The sequence below is a fragment of the Budorcas taxicolor genome, chromosome 24, assembly GCF_023091745.1.
Source record: "Budorcas taxicolor isolate Tak-1 chromosome 24, Takin1.1, whole genome shotgun sequence".
NCBI classification, from domain to species: domain Eukaryota; kingdom Metazoa; phylum Chordata; class Mammalia; order Artiodactyla; family Bovidae; genus Budorcas; species Budorcas taxicolor.
The window spans coordinates 15,051,592-15,064,099 of NC_068933.1; the positions used below are offsets into that span (position 1 = coordinate 15,051,592).

The following is a 12,508-nucleotide window of genomic DNA, read 5'->3' on the forward strand; positions in this document are numbered from 1 at the left end:
ATTATTTAAATATGAGTACTGCTACTGCTGCTGCTAAGTCACTTAAGTTGTGTCTGACTCTGTGCGACCCCATGGACGGCAGCCCATCAGGCTTCCCCGTCCCTGGGATTCTCTAGGCAAGAACACTGGAGTGGGTTGCCATTTCCTTCTCTAATGCATGAAAGTGAAAAGTGAAAGTGAAGTCGCTCAGTCATGTTTGACTCTTAGCGACCCCATGGACTGTAGCCTACAAGGCTCCTGCGTCAAGAGTATTGGAATGGGGTGCCATTGCCTTCTCCAAAATATGAGTACAGATATGTATTATCAAAATACAAATAATTTTAAATATTACAAATAATCCAAAAACCATGAAATCTTAAACACTGAACAAAACAATCACTTACAGAGTCTGTGACTGTTCCCAGGCCATCATAATACATCACTCCTAGCTGGTAAGTTGCCTGATGATCCTTTTCCTTGATTTCTTCAAACTGTTCTAATGCTTCTTCATACCATCCCTGTAAGCTCCCAGGAAATATTGAATTATTTTCTTTATTATCTTAAAGTAATCACAGATACTTAGTTCCCACCTAAATCTAGCTAGCAGCACCAAATAAAACAAAAAAAGACAGAAAGAAAATTATGGAATTTACAAGTGAGCCATTGACAACAACCAACACAGTATAAAAATCAGTTAAATAAACCTAAGCATGGGAACTGAGGGAAGTAATGAGGAGGAACCTAGGAGGGGCTTTCTTTGACTTTCACTCTTATTCTTGGCTATTACTGAACTACCCTCTAACGATAGCCTAGCTCGGTGCTCATCCCAGCCTGCCATATCACTCATCACTCCCAGAATCTGAGAAACTTCAGAGTTGGGGCCAAAGTCTCTGAGAAAAGATAAGCATCAGGACATCTATTATTATTAAATATCCACTCTAATATGGCTTTTCCAGTTTTGCCATTTTCTAGCTAAAGAAGACACAGAAAAGCAAATGTGTGATTCTCAAAAATTATTCTTCCTCCCATATGTCCTATAGAAACCTCCATGTCACAAGTCATTCATTTAAGTCTCCTTAGCATCATAGGATATAATAAGAAATATGCTAAAGTGTAAGGAACAAACATGGAGCTTGTATCTTAATCCTCCATGGAAAATGCCTTAAAGAATAAATCATTTGAAACAATGGAAAAAGAGTCTCTGAGTTGAAAGGTCAATACTAGGATGAGAAGGCCTGACAAAAACAACTTTTGGAAAACACAGGAACTACTGAATTTCTCTTTTCCTAAACTGTAATTAATCAACAAATTGATAAAATTAATAAAAATTGCACCAGAATGCTAATAATAAGTAAATGACTTGTAAAGTCATTCTCTTTTCTGGCTAATGTTTGGCCAAGATATGAAGGCTGGAAAACTCAGAATACTCTATACAGAGAAAGAGAAGAGAGGCCCTTACAGTTTTTGTGATTTTAAATGCCATATACATGCTGGAAAAATCTCAGATATATATTTACTTTCGACTCTGACTTTTCTTTTGAGATCTAGAGTATTACATGTAGTTTCTACTTTGAAACCTTATAGTTGGATGACGATGGGGAATCTTAAACATAAAATGTCCAAAAACTGAACTCTTGATGGTTTCCTCAAAACTCACCCACTTCTCCATTTTTCAGTCCATGCCACCATTCCTTGTATCTCCGAAATAAATCCAGGACCCAGTTCCACTGCCACCACTCTGGTCAAGACCACCATCCTCTCTTGCCCCAACTAGTATAATTTCTCTCTAAAACTGGTCTTGGTTCTATGCTTCCCTTCCAGTCCATTCATCACAGTCTCAAAACACTTCCAACAGCTTCTCACTACTTTTGAAACAAAGTTTGTCTAGAGCCCTTCAGTTCAGTCACTCAGTCGTGTCTGACTTTTTGCAACCCCATGGACTGCAGCATGCCAGGCCTCCCTGTCTATCACCCACTCTTGGAGCTTGCTCAAATGCATGTCCATTGAGTCAGTGATGCCATCCAACCATCTTGTCCTCTACTGTCCCCTTCTCCTCCTGCCTTCAATCTTCCCTAGCATCAGGGTCTTTTCCAGTGAGTTAGTTCTTCATATCAGGTGGCCAAAGTATTGGAGTTTCAGCTTCAGCATCAATCCTTCTAATGAATATTCAGGACTGATTTCCTTTACGATGGACTGGTTGGATCTCCTTGCAGTCTGAGGGATTCTCAAGAGTCTTCTCCAAGACCACAGTTCAAAAGCATCAATTCTTTGGCACTCAGCTTTCTTTATAGTCCAACTCTCACATCCATACGTGACTACTGGAAAAACCATATCTATAACAAGATGGGAGCTTGTTGGCAAAGTATTGGAGTTTCAGCTTCAGCATCAATCGTTCTAGTGAAGATTCAGGACTGATTTCCTTTAGCATGGACTGGTTGGATCTCCTTACAGTCCAAGGGACTCTCAAGAGTCTTCTCCAACACCACAGTTCAAAAGAATCAATTCTTCCACAGTCAGCTGTCTATGGGATCACACAGAGTTGGACACGACTGAAGTGACTTAGCAGCAGCAGCTTTCTTTATAGTCCAACTCTCACATCCATATATGACCATTGGAAAAACCATAGCCTTGACTAGATGGACCTTTGTTGGCAAAGTAATGTCTCTGCTTTTTAATATGCTCTCTAGGTTGGTCATAAGTTTTCTTCCAAGGATCAAGCATCTTTAAATTTTATGGCTGCAGTCACCATCTGCAGTGATTTTGGAGCCCAAGAAAATAAAGTCTGTCACTGTTTCCATTGTTTCCCATCTATTGGCCATGAAGTGATGGGACCGGATGCCATGATCTTAATTTTCTGAATGTTGACCTTTAAGCCAACTTTTTCACTCCCCTCTTTCACTTTCATCAAGAGGCTCTTTAGTTCTTCTTTGCTTTCTGCCATAAGGGTGGTGTCATCTGCATATCTGAGTTATTGATATTTCTCCCAGCAATCTTGATTCCAGCTTGTGCTTCATCCAGTCCAGCATTTCTCATGATGTACTCTGCATAGAAGTTAAATAAACAGGGTGACAATATACAGCCTTAATGTACTCCTTTTCCTATTTGGAACCAGTCTGTTGTTCAATGTACAGTTCTAACTATTGCTTTTTGACCTGCAGACAGATTTCTCAAGAGGCAGGTCAGGTGGTCTGGTATTCCCATCTCTTTCAGAATTTTCCACAGTTTGTTGTGATCCACACAGTCAAAGGCTTTGGTATAGTCAATAAAGCCATAGTAGACGTTTTTCTGGAACTCTCTTGCTTTTTCCATGATCCAGCGGATGTTGGCAATTTGATCTCTGGTTCCTCTGCCTTTTCTAAATCCAGCTTGATCATCTGGAAGTTCATGGTTCATGTACTATTGAAGCCTGGCTTGGAGAATTTTGAGCATTACTTTGCTAATGTGTGAGATGAGTGCAATTGTGCAGTAGTTTGAGCATTCTTTGGTATTGCCTTTATTTGGGATTGAAATGAAAACTCACCTTTCCAGTCCTGTGGCCACTGCTGAATTTTCCAAATTTGCTGGCATATTGAGTGCAACACTTTCACAGCATCATCTTTTAGGATTTGAAATGGCTCAACTGGAATTACATCACCTCCACTAGCTTTGTTCATAGTGATGCTTCCGAAGGCCCACTTGACTTTGTATTCTATTCACATTGTAGAGTTCACCAAACTCTTCGTCTCAGAAATGTTGCATTTGTTTCCCCTTCTACCTGGAATGTACTTTCCTGTGGCTGTTTGCATTGCCTGTTTCCTTAAGTTTCAGTTTCAACAACAGGTCTTTCTTCCCTGCCCCTAAGTTATTCTCTATCAGAGTAGCCAGTTAATTGCTTTCATAGTATTTTTAATTTATTTGTAATCATATATTAACTTGTTATCCTCCTCTTGACTATAAGCTCCATAAAATGGGGACCATTCTGATTCCCTCACCACTGTATAGTTAGTACCTAGCATAATAGTAGCAAATACTTATAAAGCACTTATCAAGTGGCAGGCCCTATTAGTCAGTATTTTTACAATTAATATATCCTCATAATAGCTCTATGGCACACATATTATTACCCTTTCTTTAGAGATGAGGAAACTGAGGCACTAAGAGGTTAAGCCTTTGTGTCCAAGGGTATAGTTAACAAGCAATAGAACCGCAATTGAACCCATGCTCAAAGCTGAAAAATCATTCCCTTAAACATTATGCTACGTGATCCTCAGAGTGACAGGTACATGATGAGTCCTCAACAAATATTCGTTGTCAGAATGAAGGAAGGAGCCATAAAAAGATTAGTAAGTGGGATATAGGTGAAGGGTTGCCCAAGCATTCAAGAGATAGTGAGGGGCTGGGGACAGCTGGTCCCTTTTTGCATCTTCCCTTGGGGTTCAATGAACAATTGAAGCTATCTTGCTGAAGCTGGAGTGTTATCTTGCACAGGTGTACCTAGACCTACTTTGTAAATCTCACCATAATGTGGATAAAGAGGGAAATTCTCTCCTTAATCCATAGAGAAACTTACTTAAAGCTACCTTTAAGTACCATTAACCGATAAGAATCAGGATTTTTAATTGTTAATAATAAAAAATATTTTACAAATGACACTGAATATTTTAGCAAAATATAAAAATTAGACTTTTTATTTATTATGTGCAAATGTTCATAACAAAATGACTCCCATAAATGACATTTATTAGAATGACATGGAGAAAGGTTGAATAGCTCTGTAAGCTGGGACCAATGTATCATGCTCAAAGCCACAAACACAATCTAGGGAATTTGACAGAACTTTCCTAGCTTAACAATGGTAAGGAACTCTATAGGAAACTTTGCTATGAAGATCTAACAATGGCTTTATATGAAATGAAAACAAATCCACAATAACTGGTACCTCTTCAAAATACAGTTGACCTCGTAGAAAATATGCCATAGTATCCCCTCTTCTTATCCTTTCCTTCAAGAGCTGCAAGGCCTTATCCACCAAATTAGCGTGGCTGTAATGATCTGGTTTTTAAAAAAGTAAAGAATTCCATTTTTACCCATACAATGTGAATTTTTTCTCTTAAAGTAATAAAGTATATAGAATTCATCTGACACTGTTTATACTGGTTTCCTTCCTAGTTCTCATTCCTAAAACTGACCTCCTTAGTTCAAGGAAAAAGCACCACCTTAGAAAAAAGAAAGTGCTATCACAATACCAGACATTGTACCTTATATAATTAAGAAGTGTATTGGTGGGCTGTCAAACTAACCCTCTTTCCTACTAGGCAGGAGCTCTAGCAATGTAGTCTGTGTGGAATTCTTTAGACAAAGCTGGCCTCTGTGTGAAATTCTTAATTTCAGTCTTAATTAGAGCTACTCTAACTAAATGAGCTAATCATCCCCAATTTTTTTTAGGTCTATAGAAAAAGAAATGGTAGCTTTAAATGCCTATTTCAAACAAAGTACGGTACTGTCCTCTCTAACAGAAGTGACATCTGGCTTCTTTTTTCAAGAAGGGTGTTCTAAAGTCCTGAGAGTAAAACCAGGAGCAGGATCTCATGATGAAACTTCTTCATTGATGATCTGCTACCAGATAAGCTGGGTAGCAATTCCACAAATTCTTACAGAAAAGCTAGTAAGGACTGTAAACCACTTTCTTGCCAGGAATAAGACTCATATTTCCTGTCTCTTTTGCTCTGGTGTACATAATTAACTTTAAGTGAAAATACTATCAGGACTTGTACCAGTCTTTTCCTTTCTCCACTGGAAGATTTTTGTATTCTTAGCAGCGAAGTGGGATAGGGAAGTATAAGAGGGGTTCTTGGGCAACTTTTCACTGGTCAACTTCATCCTGTCTCCACAGTGGGTATTCTGTAAAAGAGAATAAAATAATAATATGGTAGAAATATCTTCCTCCAGGAAAATGCACCAAGAGATACCATTTCCACTTGACAGAAAGAGCATCCTCCCCGCATCACTGAGGGATAGGGCACCAAACTAATAGCTCTGGTATATGAGCATTCCTTCTTAGGAAACTAGGACCTTTCACAGCTACGAGAAGCACAGCCCTTGTCCATGTCTGTTCCCACCACATGGAGTCAATGATCAGAGCTATCTGCAAGTCCTCTCTGGCTATGAAATCACATGCTCTAGCAAATCCTGTCACCTACCACAGCTGCTGCCACTAGTAGGAATTGGTGACACTGCTCATAGGTACAGTTCTTGTGCACTGGTATCTTCCCATTAACTGAAGCTCATCAAACTAATCCATTTTAAATAAAGGCACCTGTCTATTTTACCTGGGAATACACTTTATTTCAACTGTGTTGTTCAGTTTTATCTTTCCATCTGTATTGGGTTTCCATGTTATAAGGTGGATCACATTTGAACGGAAAAACAGAGCCTTCATATAAAATGTAGAGGCCACCTCATGTGGGATGAAGGAGTCCAGGTTGGTCTAGGCTGAGGATAGTGAGACCGCAAACTCAGTTGTTGCTACGCTTTTTTGTTTACTCCATGGAATTCCACTGTTACAGCATGCTCTCACCAATCAGGAACAAGCTTCCAGTAAAGCTTCCTGATTGGTGGTGAACTCAATAGATCTTTAGCATGACTGAAAAGCCACAATCGTACAATTTTATGATACTATTTTGGACAATAAATTGCTTTATGAGAAGGGAATGGCAATCCACTCCACTGTGCTTGTCTGGAGAATTCCATGAAGAGAAGAGCCTGGTGAGCTACAGTCTACAGGGTCGCAAAGAGTCAGACATGACTGAATGACTAACACACACAATGAGAATGAAGTGCAGAAAGGGAGATAAATCAGTATACCAGAGGAAAAAATCACCAAAGTATCTGTGATTTTAATTTTTTTTAAGAGTTAATTTTCTCATCTGTAGTTTGGATTATAAATAGTTTGAACTAGAGGATTTCAAAATATCTGTTCCTAGATTTGTAAACTTCTTGGATTATATGATTCCAAAAACCTATGGTTGTACTAGTAAATATAGAAATTTCCAAAGAACTTTAGGGTGAAGCAGTTACAAGGTACAAGTCCTGATAATATTTTCACTAAATGTTAATTAGGTGAAGTGTTTAGAAGAACTAAGACAATCCAAATACGATGATGTTCACAGCATGTTTCTGTTATCTCTGAATTGCCAATATCTCAACTCCTGTGCTTTGAGGCCATCAGTAAGTAAATAAGGGTTATTAGAACACAAGTAAATTTGATAACCCAGGTGGCTACTAGGTGACTAACCTGGACAAAAGGGGTGATTCACCTCCCAGGAGGGATGGAGTGCAATTTCATCACACTACTCAGAGCAGCATGCAATTTAAAATTTATGAATTGCTTATTTATGTAATTTTCCATTTACTATTTCCAGATGATGATGGGCCTGAAACCACAGGAATTGAAAATGCAGGTAACAGGGGACTACTGTTATTTCCTCTTTCTGTTCCAGGATCCCATAGTCATCATGTCTCCTTAGCCTCCTGTGGTCTATGACAGATTCTCAGGTTTTCCTTAACAACTTTGACAGTTTTGTACTGGCCAGATATCCTGTAGAATGTTTCCCAATCAGGGTTTACCTGATATTTTACTCATGGTTAGACTTGGGTTATGGACTTTTGGGAAGACGCAGAGGTGAAGTATCTTTTCGGCAGACCATATCAAGGGTGCATGACTTATCACTGATGATAAACAAACACCTGGCCAGGGCAGTGTTTCACAGGTTCCCCCACTGTGAAGTCACTTCCCCTCACTTCCCATACTCTACTTTTTGGAAGCAAGTCATTATGCAGAGCCCACACTCAGAGGAGGATGGGGTGAGGTAGGGATTAACCTCTACTTTCTGGAGTGAGGAATGTCTAAATGATGTGTTTGGAATGCTTTTGTAAAGAAGAGCTGTCTTTTTCCATACTTCTTTCCTTACTATCTATCCATCTTTATCAGTTATCTATTGAGTTGGCCAAAAAATCCATTTGGGTTTTTCCATAAGATGTTACAGAAAAACCTGAACGAACTTTCTTACCAACCCAGTATCTATTATTTGTGCCATAATATCCTGGAGCAGTAGTTGTTTAGAATAACTATATAATTTATCATCTTTTCCCAGAAGTTTGAGTAAGCAAGGCTGGAAGGATTTATACAGTATAAACTAGGCACAAGAAGAATTGCTTTGTGGGAAATCCTTTTGCTTTTACATGTGCTAGTCATTCAGTGGTGTCCAACTCTTTGCAACCCCATGGACTCTTAACTCTCCAGGCTCCTCTGTCCATGTGATTTTCCAGGCAAGAACAGTGGAGTGTGCTGCCAGTTCCTTCTCCATTTATAATCATACTAGGATCATATATGGATTTCCTGACTGCCTATGCCAATGAAGGTCATAATTATATTGATTAGTTCAAGTTATTTTCAATCTGTGGATTAAAAAAAAAACTGTTAAAAATCAAAGAACAGTTATTGAAATTCCATCTCTGACTATCATCTTCTGTCTTTGAAAAGTTTTCTTATTTGCAGTGATATATTATCTTCAGTGTGTGAGCTATAGAAATATATCTGCCACACATGTTTATTAATAATTAATATCTAGTTACTTTTAAGGCTCACTGGAATCTGGTCAACATTAATATAAATAACAGGGCACCTAGCTGACAATAAATAATTGAAACATCATATTCAGAAATGTCTGAGGAATATTACTTGAATATGTTTGGGGGTTATACAGTTCTCAAGAGATCTAAATAATACATGTGAAACCAAGTAAACTATTGAGAATTTTAGTTTTACTTTATATTTCTTCATTTGCTTTAGAGCTAAAGTTCTCTATAGCATTATTGCTAAATGTACACAATGTAATTAAATATTACATAATAGTGATAAATGGGGATTAGAAGCTATTCCCAATTACTACTCCTTTCAATGCTATGCATTTAGGGAATGTTTTCTTGTCATCTTTTTGGCCAATAAAGGCAAACAGGAAATAGATGAAATTAGCCTAATCTAATTAATTAGCCTGTCCACCAAATACTTTAATAATTTTCACCAATTGGCATGTATTCATTCATTCATTAAAAAGGAACTCCTTGAATAGAAGGCATTGGACTAAGCACTGTGGGAGATTCAGTTCTAGAAACAAGGCTACATTAAGTCATCATTAAGAGTGTTTTTCAATGGATTGTAGTAATCTTCTCTAAGGACTTCATTTTGCTTTAAAGCAGTCAATCTTAGTAGCTTTGAACTACCAAAGATGACCACAATTCTTTAAAATATAGGTATAAGAATGTGGGCTCTTCAGTCAAATTGCCTGAGTTCCAGCTCCACTCCTTAATAATGATATGATCTTAGATAAGTTATAGAAATCTCCCTAAGTATCAGTTTCCTTTCCTATCTGTATTAACCATGGGGCATAATAAGTGCCCAATTAATGTCAATGTACCTCAACACAATAACATATTGGAATAGACATTAGTGGTCACTTAATATAACTTCCCATTTGTATATCTTTATTTCACATCACTGCTATATGTGTAACATATATTGCAACCAGGCTGAATTACACACAGTTCTCAACACTGGAAGATATTTAACACTTCTTATAAATTCTCTTCCTCTTCTGGATGACCTAGCAAACTCTTACCCTTCAAGTCTTAGTCCACACATCTTTCGCTCATTTGGTCACTTAGTCATCATTCAACCTTTTTTTTTTTAAACTCACTCTAAATGACACCCTTCTGGAAACACAACTACCAGCAAACTACACATAAGTAGAATTGGCGATGCTTAGAAGAGTGACTACTCCATATGCTTCTTAGACCATCTACCACTTTAGAAAATTGATCCCACCTGCTATATGTTCTGTAAAATCTCCAGTCCCTTGCCAGTAAGATACTGTCCCCAGTGACACACACACACACACACACACACACACACACACACACACACACACACAGGTATAAATGAACTTAATTGACAAAACAGAAGTAGAGTAACAGATTTAGAAAACAGACTTATGGTTACCAAGGGATAAGTGAGGAAGGGATAAATTGGGAGATGGGGCTTGTAGTATACACACACTACTCTATATAAAATAGATAATAAAGAACCTACTACATAGAACAGGGAACTCTACTCAATACTCTTTAATAGCCCATGTGGAAAAAGAAACAAAGAGTGGATATCTGTATATGTATAACTGATTTACTTTGCTGTATACCTTAGACTAACACAATATTGTGAATCAACTATACTCTAATAAAAATTTAAAAATAAAGAAAAAAACAACAAAAAAGAAAAACAAAAGAAAAAAGATATTGTTCTCCGAATGTATTTATTCTGTATACTTCTGTACTCCACCAGCTCTATTCAGTTTTCAGAAAGCTTTTAGGCCCATTTCTAAGAGTAAATCAGATACTTAGCTGAGACATAGCTGAGACATAAAGAGTTGTCTGGAAACATTATGAGCGATGGACAAGTATGCAGTGATTAAAGGGACAAAAGCTTTAAAAACTACTCACAAAATTCCCTTTCCTTGTGAAATTTAAATATGTCACAGGAAGTTAACAATAAGTACCAGATTTAATGCATGCTGAACAGAATCTTGTTTTCAAGAAAAAGGATGTAATGTGGAGGTGCATGTATCACACAAATATTCCATTTCATATGTTAACTGCAAAACGTATGTTTTAGAACTCTAAGAACTTCTTTGATGACACCTTGTATTAGTTAGGAATTCTTGAAAATGAACATCGTGCAAACTTGAAGCTTAATTATATGCTTTGAAAAATAGTGCTTATCTAGATGAAAAACACGAGAAAAGGAAAACTGGCAATATGGACATGTGTTCTCATATATCTCTGACAGTCTTTAAACAGCACAAAAAGTACTGTGAATAGTTTAAATTTAAAAAAGAACACAAGCATGATTCTATACATGCTTGAATATAAGTGTGTGTGTGTGTGTATGCTTAAGTACACATATAAACAAAGATGTTTAAAACTACCCCTTTGCAAACAAAAGAAAAGAGAATTTTGCTCACCAAGTCTTTTAGGCAGCAAGGCACTGAATACTTCAGATGAAGAGACTAAGGTGATAACAGGAGGTGCACTCAGTGCTTCAGACAGAGGAAATAAAAGATGAAAAGGGGATACTCTGTGCTTTGGACAACCAGGCCCTTAGTTAAATGCATTTCCTGAAGAATTTTAATGAACTCTGCTTCCCATACATAGAAAAGCACTATAATCATTAACTTGGAATATTTGTTCTTTGTAATTAGCAGAGATCTTTTACCAAGATACATGTTGACTGTAGGTACTCCCTAACATCAAAAAAATCACATATAAACTAGGTTCCCCACTCCCACCTCTTTGGCGTAGTTCCTCAGTGCTATCTGAAGGCTGTCTCTGGGGCTACAGTCCTCAGTAAAACCCTGAATAAACTTTAACTCACACCTCTCATGCTGCACATTTTTCTCTAAGTTGACACCTTGGATCAACTGCATAAATCTGGTAATATAAATTACTGCAAAATTAGTTTATGGCTCTTATTACAAAATAAACAAGAATCTGTAGCCAAAATTAGAACAAAAAGGCCACCCATCTATCTTCAGAGGACACTGAGCTTGTTCTCCAAAAACAGAATAAACTCAGTCTTGCCCGCAAAAGGTACCAGCACATAGAGGGGAACAGATTAAGATATCAGGGAAAATAAATACATGGTTGGAACTTTAGCTTTTAGCTAGATTAACCTGGGGAAGAAAAAAAAAGTGCTTGGGAACTGTCCAGACATAAAAATACACAGTCAATGGCTATGGCTTTGAAGTCAGGATGTCTTGTTTCTACAATTTTCTGAGGTACGGTCAGCCCTGCCCACAGGGAAGAGCCCCAGTGGTCATAAACATCCATGGCCTGAGTGCGGGGCTCCAGGCTCAGGGAGCTCAGGGTAAGAGCTGGCACCACCATTTCCCCAGGCCACAAGTCCAGCACTGTACCTGACCTGTCTCTGAGGGGCCACATTACAATGGCAGGCTCACTTTACGTCACTCCCGGAAAGGGCATGGTGTCATTTTGGGGTGTGGGTGAAGCAGTCCTGTGGGAAAACCTAGCCCCTTGGCTCATGTTAACCGCCCCTCCACCACCACCCGCTCTAGCTTTCCTAAATGTCCAGGGCCTGAGGGACAGAGGCAAGTCTGGGGCGGCTTTGAACACGATGACTCAGAAAGAGCTTTCTTTCCTCAGCAGCCAGAGGCTGGGGCCGCGGGGGTCCAGCACCAAGCGCAGTAGCAGCTTCTAAAGGTTGCGTTGCCGCCCAAGATCAAGATCCTGGTAGCTCCCTCATTTCCTGGTTACGTGCGCGCTAGCAGAAACCAAAACCTCCACCCGCGACTTCCGCTTCCCCAGAGGGACTAATGAGCTAGGCACAAGCAGCGTGAGACGTGCCGAACTCTGAGCGCCTCATGGCGGCGGGTGAAACACAGCATTCCTGACTCCAGTCCTTCATGGCGCACGCGTAACG

General features: G+C 38.7%; 1 protein-coding gene across 1 annotated transcript in view; it reads right to left on the bottom strand.

Annotated features, from left to right (window-relative positions):
* The window catches only part of LRP2BP (LRP2 binding protein), a 29,284-nt gene extending 16,833 nt beyond the window's left edge, over positions 1 to 12,451 (bottom strand). Inside the window, exons 1-4 of the mRNA XM_052661514.1 lie at positions 12,419 to 12,451; positions 5,733 to 5,859; positions 4,898 to 5,010; positions 384 to 497 (exon numbers count right to left, since the gene is read on the bottom strand). Coding sequence (XP_052517474.1) covers positions 384 to 497; positions 4,898 to 5,010; positions 5,733 to 5,859; positions 12,419 to 12,451 — 387 coding nt within the window. The remainder of the gene's footprint in view (positions 1 to 383; positions 498 to 4,897; positions 5,011 to 5,732; positions 5,860 to 12,418) is intronic.
* Between the last annotated feature and the right edge of the window lie 57 nt (positions 12,452 to 12,508).